The 27,074-nt window shown below is 38.0% G+C and overlaps 1 protein-coding gene across 4 annotated transcripts in view; it reads left to right on the forward strand.

Annotated features, from left to right (window-relative positions):
• Positions 1-27,074, forward strand: part of BCAR3 (BCAR3 adaptor protein, NSP family member) — a 113,257-nt gene that overhangs the window by 28,428 nt on the left and 57,755 nt on the right. For 2 of the 4 annotated variants that reach the window (XM_030034266.2, XM_030034265.1), the window contains exons 2-3: positions 8,476-8,595; positions 11,928-12,042. In XM_030034266.2, coding sequence (XP_029890126.1) covers positions 8,509-8,595; positions 11,928-12,042 — 202 coding nt within the window. In that variant the 5' untranslated portion in view covers positions 8,476-8,508. Of the gene's footprint in view, positions 1-8,475; positions 8,596-11,927; positions 12,043-22,990; positions 23,083-25,701; positions 25,782-27,074 lie in introns of those variants that run through there. The other 2 variants (XM_030034267.2, XM_030034268.2) reach the window with 2 other exon arrangements.

Raw genomic sequence — 27,074 nt, forward strand, 5'->3', positions numbered from 1 at the left:
TCCCAGTACTCATAATCTTCCATCAAATCATGAAATATGATTCTAGTAAAATGTATGTTTTGGTAGTTTTTCAGCAATACAGCTTCTGCCTAGGCTTCTGTGGGATAAAGAGACAGAGACCTTAATCAAGCCTGTCCTTTCACTCAGAGAAGGGGACTGCTTAAGATGTATATCAACTTGGTATGTTTAAAAGACTTTCAGATTGTTCTAGAGCAAAAGAAAACAGATGATTAAACCTCTTGGGTATCACAAACCAGAACTGAAGTTTTCTGTGCACCTTTACTATTTCTCTTGTCTAAGGGCCTTCATTTTTGCACTGAATCAAACAGCTACAGTGACTTGTAGTGCTGCCACTCCCCAACTGTCTTCCCCATCCCTTTGCTGTAGTTGTTTCCATAACACAGTTGGCAGAAATAAGAAAGTGTGTGCCTCGCTTGCTTTTTTTTGCAGTCCAAGATGAATTAAAAGGGTGTATGTTTATGTGCAGACTGTGATCTGGATGGCAGAGGAGTCCATAACCTGCAGCAGAATTTGAGAGATTTAATGTCTCAGATTCACACTTTTGCTGTTTGACCGCTTCCACATCACTGCTTGCTTTGTGCCAGCACAAGCTTTTCGGTGGCTGCACAGTGAAGGAAATAAGAGACCTGATTTGACTTGAAATAACAACCCCGTCCTCTGGGTCATTTTCTCTGCCAGATCAAGTCTCTGGTGCCCTTCCCTAGCAAAAGCTAGTGCTGGCACATAAAAGAAATCAGTGCAAGGGAGAAGCAAGCATCTTGAGTTGGAGGCTAGTAATAAATGTTAGCTACATAAACTGGCTTCAGCAGTGCTGCCACCAGACATGTAACCATAGCTGAAAGCAACTGAATGCTAATGGTTGTAGTCAAATGAATTTGACAGAGGAAAGCAAAGCAGCGTTTAGACAGTCTGTTGGAATATGAATACATCTCTATTCGTTTTTACATCTTTTAGTCACATCTCTTGAAAGCACAGTAGCTAAATTCTTGATAGAACTGTAAGACAATTGTTCTTTTACAATATATTAAGTGCACATTTGGTATAGACAAGGTATTTCCATGTTTGTGGACAACAGATCTCCTTATTTTATGTGGATGGTACAAGTAAATATCAGTTTATGTTAGCTTATGAGTTTTTGCTATATTCCAGAGTCTCAGTTGAATTAATTTTAATGACATCTGGGTAGAAGAAAAAAAGGAAAAATAAGATTAAACACAAATAAAAAATGCATTATCAGTTAGCCAAAGCACTTGGACCTTTTTTTTGTTTTGTTTTGATCCAAAACAAATTTTATTTTTCAAGTTTTTTGATTTATCTGCCAAACTAATAAAATTTGTTATTTGCCTCTTCAGCACAGAAGGCAAAATTGAAAATGCAAATATACTTCTAAATTTTTTGAGAATATGATATACAACGTAACAGTAGTTTAACACAGTTTATGTCAGCCATTACTGTATACTGCCAGCAGCATGGTATGCACTGTGCAATTGCATAGTGCCTTTGGAGTGGTCTAATTTATTTGCTTAGGCAGATAATATTTAGGATGACGGTTGCTTCAACTCTACCAGCTTACCCCAAATTACTTAAAACCCCAGTAAATATTTGTTTGCATTCTCCATACATACAAATGCATTTATTTTAAATAGCTGATGTGACTCACTACACAGGAATGTCAGTCTTTGAATATTTTAAACTAGATATCTAAAAGAGAAATTCTCAATAATTTCTTGTATGTATCAGTAAAAATCACCACCAATCAAAACAATACAGTGGAAAAAGTATAAATGTAGTGATGATGAAAATTCAGCTGTGTGATACTATTTATGAAAACCTTAGATTTTATAATAAAGCTAACTGTAGCTAACACCTTTCTAGCTCTAGCAGATAACATTTGCACTGAAGGTTCATGTTCAGTAGTTTGTCCTTTTGGTTTTCTTCCTTCTGTTCAGTTAATCTCCCAGCACAGTATAAGATTATTAAAATGAAGAAAGTCAGTACATTAGATAAAGGTACTCCAGATCATGGTTTAGTGGGCATGGATGATGGCTGGACTCAATGATCTTGAAGGTCTTTTCCAACCTAAATGATTCTGTGATTCTATGATTCTGTAAGTGGTTTGACACATATTTTAGGAATTGCTAATTACTATTGCCTATGCTCTTTTGACAATGGCCTTCATTTTATAGATATTTTAATTATAAGACTACATGATTTTTCCTTTCTGTTGTATGAACAACACTAGAAAGGAGTCAACTAAGTAAATTCCTTATGTTCTTTTTGTGGTCAAGCTTACTGAGTACCTGCTCATGTACCCCTGCCCCCCACCATGTATACTTCCAGTTTTTTTCTGAGATCTACTCAGTTGCCTGTTCCACTTCCTTCACGTGCTGCCTTATGGGAATAGCTTGAACTCCTATTTTCTCCTTTTCCAGTGTTGTGATAGCACCTTGGCTCTTTAACTACTGTTTTAACTCTGCATGCTTACATGATACTGAGAATAGTCGTATGTCAACAGGTGATTCATAAAATGCAGAAGGCATTAATAGTTTAGGACCAGACTATATGGATGTAATTAGTTTCCAAGAGAATTAAGTATGTATTTCACTTTACTAGGCCACAGATTTTCTGAACTTAAATTGCATGTCTTTATGTTGTCTTAAGTAAAACAATTGGATCATCCACTCTTTTTCCCATGATTTTCCCCTTCTTGTGTGTTTTCTACATGTTATAACAGGGATTTATCAGCGGTACTACTTTGATCACTTTTATTTCTTTGTTTTATTTTGTTAAACCATCATAATTGTAAGAACATTAGCCTTTTCTTACATTAAGTTCTTATGCTTTCTTTTTCCCTTTCCACCCTTGATGCCCTCTGCATGTAGTTTGTACATAGGTCATATACCCATCTATGATATTTTATGTAGGTAATTCTTCCCTTGTAAGATCTTTTTTGATGGAAGTCTAGAGATGGAATCTGACTGTAGTAATTATTACGTAAGTAGTTGCCGTCTATTATTCCTTCTCATGCAGAATTAACCAAAACTTCAAGGTTTTGCATATTGTTCCTATCTGAAGAAAAAAAATGGGGGTAGCTTATCTTTGTCATCCAGTTTGTATGCAATGTACCAAGCTCTCTTTCTGTGAATACAAGAGGATTGACACAGTAGGGAAGTAGTTTTTTAGTCATAGTTTCCCACTCCTTGCAGCCACAGTCCTTGGCCCAAGAAGTGCTTTCTCTGGACTGTCTAGTACACAGTTCCAGTATGTTTGATCAGCATCTGACACTTTGGTTCTGCTGATGGATTGCTTTTCAGGTATTTCTGCTGCTTCTGTCTCTTGCCCTGTCTTGCACATGCCCTTCCCTTTTTGCTAACAGAAAAGATGGAGATGGCTTTATAATACAGTTTTTGATCAGTGCCTTACCAACCTATAGTGTTATTAGATTATAAGAACGATGCTCAATTCTTAACTAGAAAATTTCTGGTTTTCATTTAAGGCAGTAGGCTAGAACAAGTCTCATCGAAATTATGGCAGTTTACCATGCCTGTATTAAATTCTGGAGAAGAAGGTTATTTTTATCACTAAGATGCTATCACTGCTGTAGAGATGAAACAAGCTTTGGGTCATTGATTGGTATCTTCTGACTTTCCCACTCTGCATTTAGTATTCCTTTTACAGAACAGTCAGCTTCTCAGATTTTTCCAAATTACAGAGATTTACTGTCTTAAACTGTACTACTGACAACATGCTTTATACTTGGGAAATTGTTTAAAGGCGGCAGAAGAGAAATAGAACTATGACCTGGGCTGCAGAAGAAAAGGTAGTTCTTTTGTATTAAGATGGTAAAATCTCTGTGAGATGGCATCACAAGCATGATGACTACTTCCAGCTTTTCTAGTTTTTCTTTCTACTGCATTGAGAAACTGGCACTCAAATGGCAGAAAGTTTCTGCCATTGAAACATGCATTACAGTTGAACATTCAAGAAATACCTGTCGAAATTGCTTAGTTAAGCATAAATGAGATCAGCAGAGAGAGCAGACCTTTGGTCAGTGTTATTACTTAGTGCCATAATACAGGTCCTGAGGTGTACAGAATGTTGTATGGGAAGGTCAGCTTTATTGAGGCTGTAATTTAGAGGGTTTGTTGATTTCACTGATGCCAGAGGAAGATAAAGGTGCATCTGAAAATGAAAGTACATCTGAGTATTTCTGAAAACAAAACTGATGGGCCCTTGATTCAAGGGAGCTAGTTAGGAAGGCATGCCAAGTTCAAGTGATTAAAATCCTTAAGAAAACTCTTACTCATGCAGGTGTCCAATAAATCAGTTTTTCCTAATAAATTATTGTGTCACAGCAGGAGGCCAGTCTTAATTTGGAAGTACAATACAAGTCAATTTTGCTGAAGTAGAAGAGGCACAATAGGAGAAACTACTTTCCAGATGAGATGAAATTGCTGGCTCTGCTGGCTCACCTGAGTAACTTTGGGGACAGGATTACACAATGATACACGGCTTGCTCCTTGTCATATTACAGCCTGAATCCCCAAGAGAGACTGAAAAAGGAGCATGCATTGTTGTCCCTGGAATACTTGGTATATCCAAACAGTGATTTGGAGTTACTCAACCTTGATGTCTTTGTAGTACACACATACCCACTTTTCAAAAATTACAGTGAAGCCAATTTGACGAAACGGTATCTGAATTAAGAATCTGGTATTACATATCGCTTACCTTGTGTCTGGAGTATAACAAGCCAGCATCATCAGCAGCATCTTTTGCTAGTTCTGGGATATTGTGATAGAGGAAAGAAGAAAACCAATGAATTATCAGTATAGTAAAGCATTGCAGTATGAACAGTTGGATTTTAAAGCTACATATAAAACACCTTTCTCTGGGCTTTTGCTTCAAATGTGCCCCGATATGTATGACTGCAACTGTGAGCATGTTTTTAAGATAATACAGAAAGCACTCCAAAAGTAAAAGCTAAGTTCAGTTCAGTAGATCAGAGTGCCACCATAGGAACCTCCCATTATTACCAATTTGATAACTTTTTGGCAGCAACTTAATTTCATAAAAGCCTCTGAACAGCTGGTGTTCAGAAACAGAACTGTACAAACCTTGGTTGGATTTGAATTGTTTATTTTGATGTAAAACCTGAAATTGTATAAATTATGCGAGTAGTACTGCAAGACCTTCCACATAAGGATTTCAGAATACTATAACTTCACTCTTGAACTTGTTAAGTAATAACAGAAGAAAAAGTCTCACTGAATAAATAGAAACAAGTCATGGAGCAACCATGGTTTTATCCCATAAAAATCTGGTGACCTGACTAAACCTATGACAATCTCTTTATTGCAGGAAACCTGAGATGTACAGGAAGTTATAGTGTTTAAAATGGGTAAATAGAACATAGATCTTGTATTGGCCTCCAATACATGCTGTCATCTTACGTTTTTGTTTCCTTCCTTCCTCTGGAAAGGAAGGATATTCATTATTCAGTGGGGAAAAAATATGTGCCCGACATCTGCCACACAACTTGCCAGTGTGGTTAGGATGTTAAAAAATGTTGGTGTTACCTGCCCTAAGCAAGAGTTCATCCTATTTTTGGAAATAAAAATAATTAGTGTAAAAGTAGAAGAATAATAGGAAACTCCCTCTGCCTAAAACCAGTTCTCATAATGATATATTTAGGGTCTTCCGCAATTTATTTTGTAATTCTGTTCTACTCTTAACCTTGATCAGGCTCTGAATATATCCTGACCACTAGGTTGTACCCTGTATCCAATTAACAGTGTAATATTGGTTAAATAAGAGATGTTTGAGTTACCTTTTTTCACCAAAACTGCTATTAGCAGAAGGATCAGAAAGGCAATTAGTTATCTTGTGGCAGAAAGGAAAATTTTTTAAATTTTTTTTTCCCTTCAGCTGTAGGAACGAATTTTTCATTAAAACAATAGGGAAAAATCTACACGGGTGTCAGCAAAGACTTAATAGCACATTAAAGTATGTCATAAAATAATCACATTCAAAGGTGTAAGTGCAGTACATTTGAAAACAATGCATCTTGTATCTCTTAGTATCCTGTCATGTAAGGTTAACGTCATTTTCTGCTTGCACTTGAATTTCCTTTTGTATGGGAGTTTGGAGGCAGGGCATATATTAGGGGGTTTGGGGGGGTTATTGTTTGGGTTTTTTTCATTTGGTATAAATTAATAACTGAGTAAATGCAGCTGGCCAAGTAAGATTAGATAGCCACTGTTTATCACTGTATTGTTTAAAGAGAATGTTGCTCTGTGGAAATTCTGGGATTCCTTTCATGCTTAGTGCAGAATTTCTCTTTGTTCCGGAATGATAAGTGTGGTGACTCTCCACCAATTCTTGTAGATGTTTTTTAATTGTCATGTACTAGCATGGAAGCTAAGTATTCAAAATTAAATATAAAATTTGTAGTCTTAAAAAATACATTCCTAGTGAAGTTGTTAAAACAGTTTTGAAAACAAGTTCCTTTATGACAACAGAATTAAAGTCTGTGACTGAATTAGAAGTGTATGAACCAGAAAAGAGCTATTTGTCCATGGTTTTACTAATGTCCTAACCAACTAGCTGTGTTTTCCTCTTATCTCTCTCAAAATTTTGTGCCTTTCATGATGACCATCTTGCCAAGGAAGCCAATAAATGAAAGATTTCAATGGCTGAGCTTGTCCTTGCCTCACGTAAGAATGTTCTCTGTGGCTTTAATGTTCCTCAGATAAATTCTTTTGTGGTGTGTCCATTAAATGTTGAGATTTTCTAATCAATGCTACTCCACAGGATGCTCTTAGTTACTATAATGCCACCATTCTTTAAATGTATACTTGTCATCCATAGCCTGCAATATTTTCACAATAATAAAAAACCTGCAATAAAGCAAGTAATATAGCGGAGTATCCTGGTGGAGAATAGAGGGATTTCATAACATGATTTGAAAATTAGCATGTTTGTTCTTTAATAGATCATGAAGTGATGAATTCCAGGATTAAAACTTCTGCAGTGTAATGGTGTAATGGTCCAAAACATTGTGTGTCTTACTAATGGTACTTTTTCTAATTTAAATGCTTTAAAAATATTTCTAGGAATGTACTGTGCTTTAACACAGGTAATACTGCTACTGTGGCCTGTCTTTCTGCAGGACAGTATTTTTGGTTTTGCAATTTGTATTTAAAAAAAAAGGAAAAATAAAAGCTTCAACGCTTTTCTAGTGTTCCAAGAATTATAAAAATGCTAAACAGCTTTCTCTATCTGACAGAAAGCAACACTGGCTCTTTGCTGACTGTAACATGTCAGCCTTTGGGCAGCTTCTTGTCACATGTTCACAGTAGACAGATGTGTTGAAACAAGTGGTTTGTGGCTGGAAAGTCATAATTCCAGTTGGTTTATACAGAGCTAATGAGCAAGTACTTTTCCTGAAGTATAGATAAGAGGAAAATCTTCAAATAAAATAATGTATCAAAAATGTGTGATTAAAGACAGCACATGTCTGAACATGAGCATTTTCTGCTTCTGGCATCAGTGCTTTAACAGGGAATGTTCAGGTCAAGTTAGAGATTTAGAATTGGGTATCCTTGAATTTATTCAGGATATGCTCAAACTTGCAGATAGAAATATCTTCACAAACTCAGCAATTCTTTGGAAGCTTAAGTATCTGTTTATGTAGATCTTGCATAACTGGTTACATAGAGCAGTGATGTTGAGATAATATTTTATGTGTCTATCTTGTCTTCCTGTGTCTATCATGTGTCCATCTTAATGTCTATCTTCTATGTAATTTTAGCAACTGAAAAAAAAGTAACAAAAAGTATTTTTATTTACAGATAATTCAAATTCAGATGACATCATGATGGAGACCAAACTGTAACAATCTCTCAGTTGCTTTTGTTGTAGAAATACTCTGTAACAGGTTGATTTCAGCTATGTTCACATCTTGGACAAACACCCACCACAGAGTCTTTTTCATTTTGACTGTCTTACGGAATATGCAGTTTCATTCTCTCCCTTCATATTCCAACAGATAATACTGCTCGTTTTGCTATTCCTCTTCATTTTATATGTTTTGTCAGATGTGTTACACATGTAAGAAGAATGGCATTATCACTGAATGGGCATATTGAGGAACATTCTCTTTGAATATGAAGACTGTGATTCATCTTCCAAAATATTAATTCAGCTGTGAGAGCTAAACAAAATACAGTCTTCGACATGCCCTGCTTGTATGAGGATTACAATGAAACAATGAATTAAATGTAATAATATTAATGCATAGATAACGACCTATTACCAAGTGGCCAAGAAAGCATTAATCTCTTTGGCCATAATGGTAGAACTTCCATGCTATTAAGTGCTTTCTGAATTGTTCAGTCATTTAACGTTCCCAAGCAATAGTATTTGTAATTGGGTTTTGGTTTTGTTTTTCAGAGTCAAAGGCATTGTGAAGTGAGGTAATAGATAATGAAGTATCTACCCATTTCTAACTGGCTGACCCAGCTTGGTCTTGCAGAATATTGCGCACACTTTGAACAATATGATGGCATAGAGGTAAGAATTGTTTGTTTTTCAATAAAATTCTTGAGAAAATGTCGAGCAAGGTGATATAATGCAAGTGATTAATGTTCCGTGATATCATGTTGGAGCAAAAAACCTAAAGGCTGATAGTTTGGTTTTGTCTTAGGAAAGGGGAAAATAAAACCAATGTCTTTTGTAACTGTGTACTAAAATTCACAGAGAAACAGAGTCACTTACTGGTGAACTAGATAAAATTGACATTTTACTGATTCTGATGCTGCTTGTCCTATATCAGTCTTCATTGTCTCAGATTGTAACAAATAGGCATGTTCACCAGAGCAAGAACACATAGATAACTTTTTTTCTGCAAAAGGTAACAAATAAATTTATTTCTTAAAATTCAGAACTAGATAAAATATGAACTTATGTGCCAATTGTTATGTGAAGTTGTTTATAGGTAAATGGATACTATGTGGCTTAAGAATAATCTTCTCTATTGAACAAATACCACATTACAGAAGGACATTACATCAGTCATCTTGAAGATACCTAGGAATTTATTTAGAACTTCTTAGGAAGCCCTTTTCCTACAGGTCTTACTTGATCAAAATTTCCTCTTTATTGTCCATTTTGTGTTTTCACTTCTTATTATCCATGTACAAATTTATTGACACTTACATACTGTATCATCAATTAAAAGCTGCTTTGATGTGTTTTAATTCTGTCTCGATGTAGTCCTAATTCAGAAAATAAAAATACAGTAAGGATTCTCCTCAACTCAAAATATCCTTGGATTCACTTTTAAACAATTTTTTTACACATTTTTTTCTTGTCACTAATCAAAGTTTCATGAAGTGGCACTAAAGTTTATTTAAAATTGGCTTCTGTGTCATGTCTGTGCTGCTTGTATACCAGAGTTCTTAGTGAGTGTCATGGTAATCTCATAATCCAAGCAAAATAAAAATAAAAGGATTTTAAATACAAGTAGAATTTGTCACAATTAGGAAAAGGACAGCATTTTCTAGTTTCCCAAATAGACTCAGTCAATTAGACTTAGAAGCACATTGGAAAATGTTATGTGATTCACACTATCATTGTAACACAGAAGACAGAAATACAGAACCATGGGACAGCTGTTTTGACAGTCAACAAACAAAAAAAAAAAACCCTGCAGCAAAGACAGTTTACAGCTTATCAAGCCTGAAAGCTGCCTGTAAAAAGTTTTTGCTGAAGTGCAAAACTTAAAAATAGGCTGGTGCATCATCCTGGATACAATGGACTTTTTTTAAGTTCAAGGCCATGAGTCAGAATTTCAGTTCTGCAATATCTGTAGATTACAAGTGTTATATAATTTCTTAGTTCCTCAACCAAACTGAATATTTTCCTGAAACAAAACTTTAATTTGAGAAAATGCCTGACTTACCCTGACTTCACATACTTACTAACCTGCTTAATACTAGGCACATGCTTCAGAACCATGTTGAGCCAAGCTTCTAAGTTCTTGAAAGTCTAAGTAATTGCCTTTGATGTCTTCTACTTTTAAAAATAATTACTAATAACTATTTACACTGGGGTTTTTATCTCTGCAGTAGAAGGTATGATTATATCCATTTTGCTGAGGAGGACAGTGATGCACAGTTTCTTGAATTAAATTGTTCTTAGCTAAGTAGTAAATTCATGGCAGTGGAAGACAGAGTTCTTGGGTTTCAGTCAACTGCTCTAGCCAGTTCTTAAGCCAGACCAGAAAGTGCTTATGGTTTTGAATGAAGAAAAAAAACTTAAAGGTGGGAGACTGTTCTCGCTGACAAATAAAATTTCCACATATTAGTGTTGTCTGCTGCAAAATGCAGCAAGTTCTTTAAAGCTACTAAAAAAGCCCAACCCCAAAATGGGTCTATAAAAGCTCCCCCTGTGTTATCCTGAGCGTATGCTGTTCAGTACTGGAGTTAACACCAGCCCTTTTTGTGTTCCTGCTGACAAGCTTTTTGCTAAAGTTTGAAGAGCAGGCATATTGCATTTGTACTTCATGTGTGTTTTTCCTTGGAGGATGATTTTGGGCTTGAGGGGGGAGGGTGTTGAGTTTTTCTGAGAGAAGCAGAGGGAGCCTCTGTCACTGTTGCCAAGGCTGAAGAATCCTTTCTACTGAAATGTGAATTCATCATTAGTACCAATTTTTGTGTTTGGGTAAACCTAGAAAGGGATAAAGTATGTATAATAATTATTCAACTCCCTTCTTTCATGTTATTAGATACATATGAAGTATCATTTGAGAAACACATTTTCAGGCATGGCTAAATTTCCCTAACAGATTTTGAAACAGTTATAACTAGTGACATAAAAAATTGAGGCTTTCAGCAGTTAGAGGACTACTCAGTCTAAATCAAAGAATATCATGCTTTTGCAGAGGTTTTAGTTTGAAAGAAAGATTTTAAAATGAAAATTTCAAAAACAGTGGCTCACTTAAAGTAGAAATTCTGTGTCGATTGTCTTATTTACACAGTGAAACAATGTGATTTCTGTAGTTTAGGGTCCTAGGCCTGACTCGTCAAATCTCCACTAGAAAAGGCCACTTTTACTAATATGATTTGCCGGTAAAAAATGGAGTACATCCTATGGATATCTCTTTATCTGATTTATAGTGAAAATACAGAACAGTAAAAATAAACAGAAATACATTTGATCATAAATTTTCTGCTTTGGATGTGTTTTCTTTTTGCTCTGAAAGATGTCATCATCAAATGAAATTTTGTACGTACTTATAAATCAACAGCAAATTGAAATTTTGTACTGACTTATAAATAATGCCTTGAGTTATTCAGCAGCTTATTTTGAAAATAAAACAGTAATGATTTTGTGGAGAGAAAGGGGAATAAAAGAGAACAGTTCAGGTTTGATTATCCAAATGCATTATGTGGAAATTCATGTTCTTCAAACATTGTTGCAACCCATGTTATCTATTAGTTACAGTGAATATCCTCTTGATTATCCAAAACCTCTCTTTCCAATATTATTACGCCCCTCGGTTCACTCTGAGATTTATCTTCCTTCATTATCTTAAGTGCAGTTGGCATGCTAGCCCTTTTGTTTTTGTTTTTTTATTCAAAGGAGTCGTACCTTTTAGAAACTCTCCAGCTATCTTGACCAGCTTTGTTTTGAGAAAAAATGTAGAGACAATGAATTGATGTTTTGTAAGAAAAATTCATCCCTTCAATGACATAGCTTATCATGACAAAGGGGCTTCATAGAACACATAAATATACTTACGTTTGCTTGTGGTATCAGAAACAGCAAACCTGTGTGAAAGAAATTTGAATCCTCCTGGACTAACAGGTATAGTATGTTCCTTACTCTGGCATTTGCTACAGGACTTACTCCATCTTACAGAAGTTGATCTTAGAAAAATGGGAATTGAAAATCAAGTCCACCGAACACACATCATTTACAATATCCTGCTGCTTCAGGAGGTAGAAAAAAAGAAAGGTAAGATTTCCATGTTGTCTCCTAAAGTCTAAGAGCATGAGTTAAGGCAACCCGAGCTTTCGTGTCACAGAGATGATAAACTAATACTCTGATTGAGCCTAGGATACTGCTCTGAATACACATCACAGGGGTACTTTACATAGACAATAAGAAAACAGCTAATCATTGATCTTTTGGCAGGGTTTTAAAAAAATAATATAACCTGTACTTTTTTTAGAAGTGTAATTTAGAAAAGGCTACACTGTCATTTCACTTTCTATTGCTCTCAGTCTTCAGCTTAACGAGATACAGTAATGTTACCAGCCCATAACTGATGGAAGACTGTGTCATGAATGTCTTCCTCACTTGGAAATATCATATCAAAAGGTCTAAACCAAGCTATTTTGTGCGAGTGCCACCTCACCCCTAGTGAGGAGAGAGGAAGTGTGCTTACACAGGCAGTCCTGACCCTCCTTTTCCATTTGGACTTTGCTATCAATTAAGACTTGACCACTACATCTTTTGTTGCTTTTATGATGCTTTTATCAGTTCAGTACCAAAATTCAACTGAAGTTCATGAGAGTTGGAACAAGCCCTGTAAGATGTTCTATTCTGAGTGGAAGGATATAGTGAGATGTTATTCAGCTATGACTTAATTGTACAGGATATTTTGAGAATGGTTAACAAGATATGAGTATTATGCAGTCTGCCCAATAATTCTAAAGATCACTGCCTGAGGCTTTTACAAATTTAATGTGAAGCAGTGATTTATTTGGCTAACATTCCTGCTTTTACCCTCTCTTGGTCAAGATAAAAAGCTTTTAGAGCATGTGTAGAAATCGAATATTCATAAAATGTGTTTAGCTACTTTTAACTTTTCAGAAGAAACTAGAACTGGTTATGTACAAGTAGATCAGGGTATTTTCTCAATGTTTTCTGAGGAGTTCAAAATTGGTTTAACAATTACATAACTTCTGCAGTTTGTTGGTTTAACTTTCTTAAAATATGAATTTAAATATGACATTTTTGTAACTGCTATTGTGAACAGATTAGGAAATTATTCAAGTTGATTACTGCAGTGAAACTAGACATATTTTAATTAGAATCCATTTTCATGTGGCTCTGGGACTGCATTTTGTAACCTTTTCAGGTACTGGAGTGAGGAATATGTTAGTTGTCAATGTAACATTTTTTTCAGAGGAAAGGACTGTTCAAACTGTCATTCACATGGTAAATTGATTTATAGGTAGTTGTGTAACATTTCAATCAACTCACTGGAACGTTCCAAATTCTATTAATATAGCTAAAACTTGGGATTTTTCGGCTTCAGATATGTTGAACTAAATCTAATCTTGCCATACTGCTGGTGATTTCAGTTAATTTGAATTTGAGTCAAACATTTTATCTCCAAACGGGAGTGTATATATGTCACCTTGCAAGGTGACACATGATGCCATTGGTTTTTTGGGGGGTTTTTTTTGGCAGTTAAATACTAGAATTCTTTAAGCTAAGTTCTAGTAAAAGTAGTAGTGGTTCATATTTTTATGGGCATTTATCTTGGTGAGCAGTGTTTTTGTTCACTCTCTGGTTTTGGCTAATGAAAATATTTAAGTGTATAATTATGTGCTTGAAAAAAGGGAGCCAAATTGATCACTGAGTTGTTCTGTTTACACCAGTGTGTTTACATCCTAGACAGCTTTGCCTATTGTATTAATTCTGGGAAGGCTGCAAAACAGATCCGTTCAGTCAGTCATACATGAGTGCAGACTGGTTTGTTTTCACAGTAGGGACTAATGGTTGTTATCTAGTCTCCAGCCTATTATGACAAGGTTTTGTTTTGTGTCTGTCTTTGATAGAATGCTGTGTCTAGGAGCAAAGTGCCTCATCAGTTACACTGAAATGCTTGTTTTCCAGCACTGAACTGGACTGAAGTCAGACATCAGAAAAAACATATTTTTTTTTTTTTTTTAAATCTTCCATTCTATTAAATAAATACTAATGTCCTACTAATGTACTTACCAGTACAGAGCAAAGGCTACATTGTTCTGTTTGCTGTTATTTTGAGCTTTAAACAACAACATTGTATTTGCTGCTGGTTCAACAGTTTCTAGACAGTGCTTGATGTGATAAGCCACTTTAATATGTAAGCATTGTCACAAGGTTAATTTTATATGACTAAGCATTTCTTTGTACAGTGAAGTTAAGTTTTGGAAAACTTTGTCAAAATATTTTCTGTTTTCTAAAATATTACCTGGTTCTGAAATTGCTTTGAACAGAACATGTCTCAGTACCCTAAGATTTGGATTCATCCTGTCTAGCTACTTGGGCTGTGTTTCCACAGTAATTAATACCAAGATCTGTGCATTGACATAATGCTCAGCAACACATTTGACCTGGATCAAATATGTGCACATGATGACATATCTGTTGAATTAGGCAGAGTACACAATACAAAGTTCACTACCTTTATGCTTTTACACTATCTTTATGCCAGCCAATGGTAGGGAAGTGATTAGAATAACTGGTTTGACGTGAGTAGCATTAGCTAATCAGTAGAAAAATAACCATTCAAAATTGTCGGACCTCTTCAGTCCAGCAGAATTAATTTTGTAGTGGATCAGTGCTTTGAATAATGGGGCTCTGATATTTTTGATCAATATTAGAAGACTGAAAGGCTGCTGTGCCATTGACTCTTGACCTTAATTGAAGCTGGGGCTCCAAAATGCCAACCTAAGCAGTCCGTGCCCTCTTCAGCTTTCCTTTAGCTGCTTTTTCCCATCTTTGTATCATTCCTTTTGCTTTCATTAAAACTATCCTGCAGCTGCATGGTGAACCCATTGGGAAATTTATCTGGCTGAAAAACAATGTTTTTTTCCTCTCATGTTCATCCAGATCAAGTCCCCATGCCAGTTCACTGTTCAGCTGCACAAACACTTATACAGGTATGAATGGCCCAGGAAGAGACAGCAGAGGTGAGCCCTGGTGGCTGAAACACCCCGCTGCCTACAGTGAAACCACAGCTGAAGGTGTCCTACTAGGAGGCAAGTCACTCTGTGCTCCCTCTAGGTATTAGAAAGAAAAGAATTAATTCAGCAGATAATTCAGTCCACTTTCAATGTGAATTATCTTATGTAGGTGTCTATATTTTTTTTGTTGATTGTAGAAATATCCCAGGATGGCTGACTTCCTGGCAGATCACTCAGCAAGAGCTGACAGCTGGTGGAATGAATTTAGGCCTAAAAGCTACAACTGCAGTTGGCCTGGAACATGTTATCTCTTCTTCTGAGTGCAGCCTTCTGAATTTCAAGAAAGTGTTTGTTTCCTTTTTTCTAAATCCTGATGATCTCAAATATTTGCTTAGGGCTTATCACTGTATTTCATTTCCTTGCAAATTGAAGTACACAAGTGGAAAAATGTTTCCAAGTTCTGCAAATTTTCTTCTTAAGTGCAAAACTGTTACCAGTTCTGAACATGCTTCCTACCACTGTTAGGTGAACAGAAGACCACATGGCTGTGTACTGAGTCAAACTGATGGTTGCTCAAGTCCAGGATCTTGTATCGTAGTGGCAAAGTAGATGTCAAGTGAAACATGATGGAGCACACCAACCCGTAGTGATACTTTCTCAGCCTCTAAGCGTTTAATCTAACAAGAACAAAGTTTCAAAAAGGTATGAATGTGAACAGCCATAAATACTCTTTCCACAATTCTTTTGCCTGTGTCTTGACTTACCTTTTGATGTGCACTGCAGCACATTCTGGATCTTGGTGTCCTGCCATCTAGGCCAGTATCCTTTCGTGTATTCATAGCATGCTGTGACTGCTTTGAGATGTACCTTTTGTTTTCTGTTCCAGGGAAACTGTAGAGTCAGAGGGTGGGGCCTGCAGCTTGCCTGGGCTTGTCCCAATATGGAATCAAGATGCATCCAAAATTCTGGTACTAAACCACTCCCAAGTAGAGCAAAATATGGGCTGTGCTTCTGTCTGTGCTTATAGGAATGTTCTCAGCAGCTGTCTAGCACCTTTTTGTAGTCTTAGAATTGTTTGTTTGGTATTGCAAAGAAGCCAGGAAATAACATATCTTCTAGAAGTAGCTACTTCTGGAATGAGAGAAACTGATGACAAATTAGGTGTAATCTGACTCCTGTATTACACAAAAACGTCTTCCTTCCCAGAGCATGAGGCATAGCTCTCTGTCCTGTAACAATCAGCAGGTCAAGACAGACATCCTGAAAGTTACAGCCCTGTACTTATAGAGTAGTGCTCCAGGAAGAAGCTGTGGTTTTCTCAGTATTCTCTAATACAACTAAAGCAGGGTTTGATGCTATGTGGGATTGGGGGAGAGTGATATATAATCATGTTACCATATTGTTCTACAGTCTTTAGAAGTGTGGTTTTATTATGATTTCTTATGACCTATAGTAAAAGAATAAATCATACTTCAGATGTATTGAGTAATCCCACTGTGATGTGACCAGTTCCTTCAGTGTGGTAGAAATGTTACCTATAAAGAGGGTAATGTAAATACATAAATGCAAGTGTCTATTTTGCTATAATAAAAAAATACCTTGGATATTGCCAGACATGGAAGATATTTCTTGGTTCCTTTATAACCATGAATTTAAATATAGAATTATTTTGGAAAGCTTTGTATCATTTGACTATTGAAATGTTTGTGTACATTTGTAAATATTCATGATGTACTTTTCCATACATCATTGGTTGAGTTATGAGTGGGAAGATATATAGAAAACTAAGTGATAGGAAGGTTTTTTTATGAGGTGTTCTAAGAGTTAGAACTTTGTTTTTCCAGTACCTTCTTTTACTGAGCTGAATTCTGATTAATACCATTTTATGGCTTAATGTGATTTCATTAACATCTTAAGAGTGTTTTCCTGTGAGAGGCTAAAGGTATAAAGAATCTTTCCTTTTTGTCTTGTACAGGTTTTTCTTATACAGAGAGATTGCAGTTTTAATAGGATTTATATTTAGATCTTTTATAATTTTATATGTCATACAAAGAAGGCAAGCTTTAATAGATTTAAATAAAATATATGCATTGCCATAATTTATTGTGGGTCAATATAAAATCATATGCAAAACCTGAATTAGATTACATGTAATTAATATTCCATAACTTTCTGTTTTTGGTGGGGAGAAGAGATTTTTGCATTTAAATTCTTAAATAACTGTTTCTGCATATGTTGTATTTCTTGCCCTGCTGCACTAAATATGAAGTGCTTTCTTGCCATGTGGGTCGTCTTGTCATTCATTATATAGAAGACCAAAAAGGTGTGCTATTAAGAAGGAAGATGAGCAAGCAGTACAGATCCTTGCTTGTGCTTGGGACATTATATAAATAGAGACAAGTCCATCTTCAAAGAAGGTGTAAAATAACTGAGGGACTTCCTTGTGTGTTTTTATTAGAGGGCCAAAATAATTAGCATAAAGCCGTGACTGGTTTTGCCTTGTCAAACCCAAATATCTTGCCTTTGTCACTCTCAGATAAAGCCCTTTTACTCATTCTGGGTTTTTTTGCTTGTCTTTGAAACGTTACAAACACAACCAGAGTGCTTTGGAGCAGTAGTATGTAGTGTCAACCTGGCAGATTCCAGACTAGTGCTAAAGTATCCTGGTAGCTTTGCCAATAAATGGAGAGGAGGCTGCTTTGAACACTTTCATCTGCATAACAGTTAGAGGTGGTATTGCTGCCTGTGTGGTCTATTTTGCTCTCACTGAGAGATACAAGGGTTTGAAGGTTTTTGCCATTTCTGTTTGAGGAGGTCAGAAATGTAGATGCTGTTACAAAGTTGTAAACATGCACCTCTGACTGTACCATTTCATCTGCTGAAAGTTCCAAATTCGTTTATTGCTGCTTTCTGGCCTTCTGTTTATCCTTGTCTTTACATCAGTTATATTCTAAATGAAAAACTCCCCAACATCTGTCACATGCAAAAAGAGCCTGTTAATTCTGTTGTATTTGAGTCTTTTTACAGAAACAGAAAAACAGAAGCTTACCAGGAAATCTTATCTCCATAGTAACAGTTCTTCCACTGCTAGAAGCAAAAGAGAGAAAAATAGACCCCCTGGTAAAAAGGAATCCATAAAACCGTGTGAATATGTGCAATAATTTATTTTTACTAATTGTTGTTTTGTAAAGATGATACTCAGTTTTCTTGTATTATATCTGACAAGGGCTATACTTAGGTTTTTTTGGTTCTAGCAGTGGCTGATACCAGCTGACTCAAAACACATGGAATTCTGTAGCTCTGAGAACTTCTGATAGCTACAGTGAAAATTTTTTTCCAAATCCTTCCAAAAGTTTTGGCTTCTTTCTGATTTAAGACTTAGAATAGTGGGCTGCAGGTAAGAGGAATTTAACAGTAAACCAATTCCTATTGGAAAATATTGATTTGTCGGAACTATAGGTTTTAGCTAGTAGTAAATGAAGATCAGACATCTGGTATTGTCTGTACCAAGTTTGTACTCTTCTAGGTCTGCAAAAATTGAATGTGCTGTAGCCAGAAACTCCAGCAAGCCAGAGCATGTTCATGCTCCAGTTTGTCACTGAATAAGCTAAGGTTTATATAACTCCTCAAACTCTCCTACTTTACTACAGCATTATTTCCAGGATCTGCTATGGGACGTTTTTGCTTGCAAACTTTTCTGAGGCTTTTCACAAGGCTTCTTGACTGACTCAGATAGCTCTTTGGGAGTTTCTGAAAGACCTTGTGTCTCCAGACCCAAGACAGACCAAATAGCAAGACTGGATGTTGGTGTAGCTTTATTATGGAGGTCTGGATAGCTGCTGACTAAACATGTCTGTTTCAGTTGGCAGCTGCGGGGGGACCTTAGAAAGCACAGTTGCCATAGCTCATAGTTTTCAAACTAAATATTGTCAGATTTCAGGTACTGGAGTGTTTTCACTTCATATTGTCATTCTAATTTGGCCTTGATATATCTTTGATTAATTTGAAAACAACCAGCGAATAAACTTGATTTCCTAGCCAACAGTTATGCTGATCATTACTTTTTCTATGTGGCATCTGTGGGAGTTGAGGGAATGTAGCATTTTGTTTGTTTGGGTCCTTTCTCTTCTAAGACAAGTCTGCAGTAGAAAACTTGCTTTGACTTTTGTTTATCAGGGAATCTACAAGAACTGCTGTGTGAGCAATCCATGCATACCACGTCCTCATCTTGTGTAGTTACTTCTGCGTTTTATCATTGCAGCTGCACAGCAGTGTTTTTAGAGCAGATGTAGTTTCTCCTGGTTATTTCAGGAAGACTGGAATTCTGATGTTTAAGATCAAACTGAAAAGTTCCAATGAATCCTCTTGTTTTGTCCCATCATTTCTTTCGTTACCAGTAAGCGAGGCACATTTTGAAAATGGTGTCTCGAGAACTGGCAAGTACCCAACTCTTGGCACGATTCAGGTATGCAAGCTACAGAATCGCAGATCTTGGGACCTAGGTCCCAGTTATGTTCCTCCTCACTCATCTGTTTAGGTAGCTGCTTGTGTAGGTGTCTTTGTGCTAGGTGGAAAGATGCAACTGTACCTACTCCCCGCTTTCAGAAAGCGGAAGTCAAGGTGACCGTAGAAGGCCACAGCAGTGTGTGACGTGTGGCCAGCGATGGCCAGCACACTGCTGGTTTCTCAGCCTCCCCTAGGCTGATGTCATAAAGGACAGCGCTTCACCACTAACATCTCTGTGGCAAGGTGATACACAGATAGCATGATGCCATATAGATAAACAGACGGTTAAGGGGTGTGGCAGGTCAACATGGAATGCTGATGGGGATGGCTTGACAGAGGTGCTGTGCTTGTTTCAGGACATTGGTGCTTCCAGCCTTCATCCCATATCTCAGTAAACCCATTTCCAAAGTAGGTATAAAGTATGAAAACAACAAAAACTTTGCAATGAGGACTCTAATCTAGCTTAATTCAAAGTAATTCACAACGAATGTTGCTAATGTAGGCGGTCCTGTGAATTCTGCATTCTTACAGCTTGCAGGCAAATTCCCTTTAATAGCTTTGCATTAAGTGTGTGCAAGGATGGCTTGTGTAAATTGTCAGATGTGAAGACAAAGACCAATTTTCAATTTCATCTGAAGACAGAATAAAACTCCTAGGAAAAGGATGTAATGACTCATGCAAGAGTAATCACAGTTTATGCAGGGCTGCCCAGCTACCAGCCCATTACTTAGCATGCAGTCATGTTACTAAGGAATTTACTACTCCTTTTCTGGTTCTTATTCATAAAACATGACAATGAAGTGTGACATTGCTTCCTATGTAATCACAGTGTCTGAAAATTTTCTGAGTTTTAGAATCAGCCAATAGAGACCATCTTAAGTGCTAACTGATTCTGAGTTTTTGGCATGATTTTAGATGTCTTTTACCTGAACTGTGGAAAATATGGTTTGCATAGAGAAGTAAGCCATTTTCCTTTATGCAATGAGGAAAATAATAGTGTGCACTTCTGTAGCATCTTCCACTTGATAAGCTGAGAAAATACTATACATTCTTTCCTGTGAAAAATATCTACCACTCTGGTGTATGTTACAAAAATGTAAGTATAGGTCATAAAAGAAGTGGTCAGAATACTAGAACTAAAAGTGTAATCCAGGTATCTCGACTCCTCTTTCTGTATTCTCAGCATAATTCCATTTTTCTTGCACAGGATGTATTAGTGAGGCATTTTGGTGTCCAAGATGGGATCGCAGTCTGTTGGTTTTTTGGTTCCTTTCTCTTCCCCCTGCTCTTCCCCTCCTTCCCCCGGGTATATTTTGAAGAAAGATTGTGCCTGAAATATCCAATGGGAAATCTCCATAGATTGTTACTTGTGGCAGTGAAGTTCTGGAATCTGTCACTGGGCCTGAAACCTTTCTGGTACCTCTCTGTCCTCAATACTTACCTGGTTTTGTATAACTGGTGATGACAAAAGCAGAGTGCCATCAGCTATTCAAGATTTGTGAGCTTTCCTAGTTCATCAGTAGCTCAAATGTCATTGCTTTTGGTGAAAAACTTAAATGAAAAAAGATTAGAGGGGTTTTTTGTGTGTGTTTAGGTCTCATTTTATGTGAAATTGGTTTGAATTTAGATCTTAACTTCAAGGTTCTGTTCAGTGTCAGGATGATGTTATAATTTTCTGTAATTTCAGGGTGTTTTGGAAGTTGTTATTGTAAAAGGTGCGTGGCAATACCAACAGTGATACTACTCATGACTGCCTTAAGGAACCAAAGTGGGGTTGGTATGGGAAGGGGAGCACCAGTCAGAAATGCCACTGTGAGCCTCCTTTACCTCGGTATATTAGATTAATTTTCTAGTCTTCTTCCCTTACTGCATATATGAGCGTTCTCTGCTTTTATTTTTCTTCCTCTTTTATTTTACACTAAACTTCATCTTACTTGAGCTTTCTTATGCAAAGATTCTACTTGTATCAATGAAAATTCCCAGACTTTTCCAAGAACTTTCCTCTCCCAATACCTACTTCTGCAACATACGTGATGGCTAAAGAATCATGTTTTGATGAGCTAAATGTTTCTTAAGCTCTAGCTACACTTGAAAGGAAGGTCCAGTGCTGTTTGTCTTGAATTGCTTCATCATCTAAAAAAATTCATTTTGCTGTAAGATATTTTAGATAGCTCAGATTGCAAAATTCAGTGTTCCGGACAATGCATAAAACCCCAAACTGCAGAGAGATAGATGTCCTAGTTCTACCTGGTACCCAGAGATGTCACTGTACTAAGTCACCATGTGGAATTTTAATCCTGCTGTTGTCACCATTGGATGTAGCTTAACTTGTTTAGAGTGAGAATACCATAGTTTCATTTATTTTTCATGGTTGGTTTGATAATACATAGAGGTCCTAGAAGATGAATAATCTGCTCCTTAATGACATTTATCATTTAGATAGTTTAGGACCACAACTTCAGCAACATCATGTGGTCAAGCTCTGAAGCAGATACATCAGAAGAAGCTTATTAAAGCTAATCCTGGTAAAAATGGAGAAAGAAGGTGAAAGGATTGGATATTAGAGTGAGATGAAAATAGTGCATGAGGAGGATCTCCCAGAACAGAAGAACCATACAACTAGGAGGGATCAAATATTTAATGTCAAAATCAATTAAATGTTTGGTTAGGCAGAGAAATATTTGCCTGTGCAAAGCTAATGCCGATAGGATAGCTGTGAAGAGGTTTGCAGAATGTTGGCTTATGAATTCTGATAAGAATTTTGATAACACTGAACAGTGTTATCAAAATCGCTTTGGACAACTGGAGTAACTGCGGCAAAACCAGAGAAATGTTGGCCAGGCAGCCTGAAAGACTGAGCCAACAGGAAAGAGACAAATGCAATGTTAAAGAAAAATTTGATCTAGACGGTGCTGTAAGAGTCAACCGAGTGTGCCTTCATTTCTGTTTAAGCGAAAGCCCTTTGGCTGAGTCAGTGGTACAGCTGAAGGTGCCTGAGGTAATTTGTTAAAAATGAATGTTCTGTCTATAAGTATCCGATTGTTTTATAGGGTATACTTTACAAAAGGAGGTTAACTAGCCATCTGTTCTGTCAGTAGCTCTCGATCCTTTACAGCTCTTTGACCCTTTGTTTTAGGAAAATGGGTTTTATCCCACCAACCTGTCGCACAGATAACTTCAGGTAACGCGGTGGGGTGAGGGGGGAAGTCCGCTCGTGGAAGCAAATTGAGTGTGTAAAGTAGGTAACAGGCTCTGAATTGTCCGTGAACAGGGTGGATTTAGGAAACCGTTGATTTTTGCCGCAGCGCTAGCTGGGGAGACGAAGTCATGGAAGTCAAGTTCTTAGATCCACGGAAGAGGGCAGGGAGAGGTCACCGCACGTAAACGGCTTGCGTGCCGGCGGTTCGGCGGGACTCAGCCCGACTCGCCTGCGGAGGGGTGGGGTCGGAGAGCCGTAAATCACGGCTCGGCGCTGCCTGCGCGGCGCGGCTCAGAGCGCCTGCGGCCGCGGCGCTGCCTGAGCGGCGGCACGCAGCGCACGGCCGCGGGGGGCTGCGGGGGCCGGCCCGGCGCCACCTCCCCGCGCCCGCCGGTGCCGCGCTCGCCAGGTGAGTGGCGCCCGGGAGTCGGTCTGGTTTGCTGGGGTGAAAACGGGAGAGTGGCGGAACCGGGTCCGTGCTTCCGCGGCCCGGCGAGCGAGCGATAAGGCGCCCTGAGGAGGCTCCGGTGGAGTCGCCCTCGGTTTAGTTATCGCGAGCTGCTGCTCTTTAGGGCGGGCTGGTGCAAGCGTACGCGCCGGCTGCTGCCGCGGCACGGCCATACCTCGGGCTCTCCCGAGAACGTCCCGGTTCGCTTACTGGAAGCGCTCCGGACCGCTGGCGTTGCGCGTCCGGCCTCCGGCCACCCCTGCCTCCTGCCCGGCTCCGCAGCCGCGAGGGACGTGGACGGGACTCGCTGCCAGGAGATCGCTTGGCCGGGACGAGACCTCCAACTAATCCCCAGAAGGCCTGGGAAGAAGCAGCAGTGATCAGACCGGTAACTGCGGGGACAGCGTTGTCCTCTGGGGCAGAGAATGAAGAGCTGGGTTTTGGTGGGGGTGCGGGTGCGTGAGCGTCCCTCTGTCCCTCCACCTCTGTCGGGGCAGGGAACGGCGGAGCAGGGCGAGCCCTGACCCTGGCGGCGGTTGACTTGCGGGCTACTAGAAGTGCCATGGCTGTGGCGGAACTACTGAGACGCTTAGGTTTTGTGGGAATGGATCCCGTGGAAATCTGTTAAATATTCTTGAAGTATAAAACACTGGTATACTCGAGGCACCGAGATACTTCACTGAGTAGAGAGAAGGGAAATGCGCTGGTTTTTTTTTTTTTTTTTGGTCAGTTAGAGGACCTTATGTAAAAGCGCTTCTCTCTGTCCAAATTTGTAATTTCCATGAGTTGGTTGTTAGCTCAAAAAAAATTAAGGGCGTACTTACTGCTGAAAAGGTTTTTTAAATACTTCATTTTCAGTTAGAGCGGGTTGTTTTGTGAGGGTTTTTTTTCAGTAACGTCGTGGGAACAGAGGAGCAGACAAAATAATAAATGACTTCCTATACTAGAGGAGGAACAAAAGCTTGTGTTTTGAAGCATTAGCTGAAAAACGCTTAGATTTGACTGTAACCTTGGTGAAGTCTCCTATTTCTGCCAGCAAAGTGGGGAGAGAATGTTTATTTCAAGTCAAGGCTTCATACCGTTCAGGATTACTGAGCTAACTGATTGGGCACTTAAGTTTCTGAGATAATTTCATAGTATAGGCCAAATGAGGAGGTCTCTACTTATTAGTGAATCCTCTTCAATGATTGCTTTTTCATGGCATTTTTTAATAGATATCAAGGCATTCTATGTGTGAAAACTCATGAAGTGTGGGGTTTATCTGTTTCTCTCATCTCGACACATAGAAATTTCAAAGATAATTTATCCTGGCCTGTGGGCTTTCTGTTGCTCGAGAATAATAGTTAAAAATATTTTAAATAGATTGTCAGATTACAGTGCAAGGATGTGTGTGGGGTAGAAACTGTATGACGTATATAAGGGGAGAGAAAGAGAGAATGAACATTTTGATAGCCCTTCAAGACCCTTTGGAAGCACTGACCTGGCTGTAATCTTGTGGGAGTTTTTGATGTCTGACAGACTCGTGTTTTTTCTGATATTAGCTTAAAGCCTTTGAACTATTGCGTATGCTTTCTCAATCTATTTCTCCGTATCATAACAGGCTGTAGGTTCTTGAACCTTAATATTCTTCTCAAAGTCCTGTGACCTGTTTGCTATAGCAGCTACTGCATCAGTTAATCTTCTTTTTTTTTTCTTTTTTTAAAAAGCAGAAAATGCTTCTAAGCCATTTTGGGAGCAGGAATCCTCTTTTCTTTGTTATACTAATGAAGGCAACTACATTGCTTCTAGGGAGACGATTAACGTGAAATCTACCTTGAGTTTATAGTGGCTATGGTTTTAACTGTATTTCTTCCTATGTTATGTTAACTTTAGTGCCTTTGCAGTCCTGGGTTTTCTATTTCCCTAACTTATTCTCTTACCACACAAAAATTAAATCTGAGGAAATTGATCTGGTTTTCGTCCTGAACTTGACTTTCTTCACCATTAAGGTTGATCACTTTACTTCCTGTGTGCATCTGCATAGTGCATGCAAATGTGCCGAGTAACTTAGCAGGCAGAAAAGAGTAATACATCTCCCACTTGTAATTTATTGTTACTGGTTTTGAGCGGGGAAGGAGGGGAGAGCAGGTGGGTGGGAGGACGTTGTGAGGAGCTTTGCTGTGTCAAAAGTAAGTAGGGTTTTCACAAAAGTTGACTCCATCTTGTAAAGATCTGAGAACATAAGGCAGTTGTTCTTCAGCTGGGTGTATTAAACCATGTTCAAGCCCTCTTAGTGTCACAGCGTATATAATGATAAAGACATGGTAAGACTTCGAGTAAAGTATTGTACTGTTGGTGATATGATAACACCAGGTATAGAGTTCAGAGACTTTAATCTAACAGGGAGAATCACCCGGTCTGCAGATCAATAAGACTTTGAGAGAGTGTGAATCTTTTAATGTCCAAAACTGGTTTAGATACAACTCAGAGTTTTGAGATAGCTTGAGAATCTGATTTGGAACTCTGAAATTGCTTTTCTGTTTCCTTTTATGAGGTTTCCATTAGCATGAGCATATACAACCTTGGACTGTTTGTTATCCCATTCATGAATCTCTGAAGCAGAACTGGAGCTTTTCCTTTCCCTCACTTCCCCTCCTCCAATGTATTGAAACAATAAAGTAGCATTGCCACTAGTTGTGTTATGTTGTGGTATGGAGGGGGCACTTATTCCTGTATCAGGTTGAATGAACCATCAGAACACTTCTGCAGACTGTGTGAACATCAGAAAGTTTTCATGAAGACAAGCTGAGCTGGAAAGTTTGTGTTTGCATCCCAAAGCTAAGAGGACATGAATGGAAGGATATTTTGTATGTTGTTTTGGGGAAGTGAAGGTTATTTGTTTCATTGTTCGTATGGTTCTTTTTTGGTTTGAGCAATGATGTGAAGACATGCACACCCTATTGGATTAGAGCTCGGTGCATGTTTGGTCTTGCCCACCAGATATGTATTTTATTCTATGTCCAATCTCGTACTGTTTTCCTAAATGCCATGTTGATTTTAAAGACTTCTTTGTTTGTATTCCCTCACCCTCATTCGTAACAAAAAACTAGAACACATCAGAAGTTACCTGGAGACCTTTCATGCCCTCCAATTCTCTGAATTCACAATCTGACTCCTGCCAGTTCCGTTCCCATATTCTTTCCCAAATTACAGACTAAGAAAAATGCCACTCTCTATATAAATAAAAATTTGCCTAGCATTTTTAACATTATATTGGCATGCATCAATCTTGTTTGCATCTGGTTAGGGGAAACCTGTATGACTTCCAAAGTGCTCTGTTTTGTTAGATGCTGCATTTTGACAAATAGGAACCAAGTAAATTTCAGTTCCCTTTGGGCTGTCATTCTGCAATAATTTTTACCATTTTCATTGTTGATTGCATGATGGCAGATGTTCAAAGCAGGCTGTCTCTTAGGGAGTAAAATTTTCAGGGTTTCTATATCTAGTAAAGTCAAACATTCTTTGAATCATACGCTAAAGTATTTGAGACATTCCAGAGTCTTCAGCTGAAGAGGCTCCCTCCTTGCAGTGTTAGCATTCAATACGAGAAAAATGTATGGATAGTTTGGCAGGACTTTTGTTACTGAGCTAATTGTTGTAGTTCTTGGTTTACATTTATGAAGGATACACAGTACAGCAGCACATAGGCAAGCAGATACATTTATGGGTAGAAGTTAGCAGACCTGTTGTTTTGGGGTTTGTTTATTGGTTTGGGTTTTGGGGGTTTTTTTTAAGGGGTTTTGCAGGGAGGATTGCTTGAAATATTATCAAAGCTTCTGTATGCACATAATTATGGCTAAGTGTCTTGCAAGTTCTTGAATGTAGCTATTTCGTACTAACTTTGGAACTCTAACTTGATTTCTCAAAACAAAACTCAGGTGTGAATTTGAGGATT

The sequence above is a fragment of the Aquila chrysaetos genome, chromosome 12 (genome assembly GCF_900496995.4).
Source record: "Aquila chrysaetos chrysaetos chromosome 12, bAquChr1.4, whole genome shotgun sequence".
In the NCBI taxonomy this organism is placed as follows: domain Eukaryota; kingdom Metazoa; phylum Chordata; class Aves; order Accipitriformes; family Accipitridae; genus Aquila; species Aquila chrysaetos.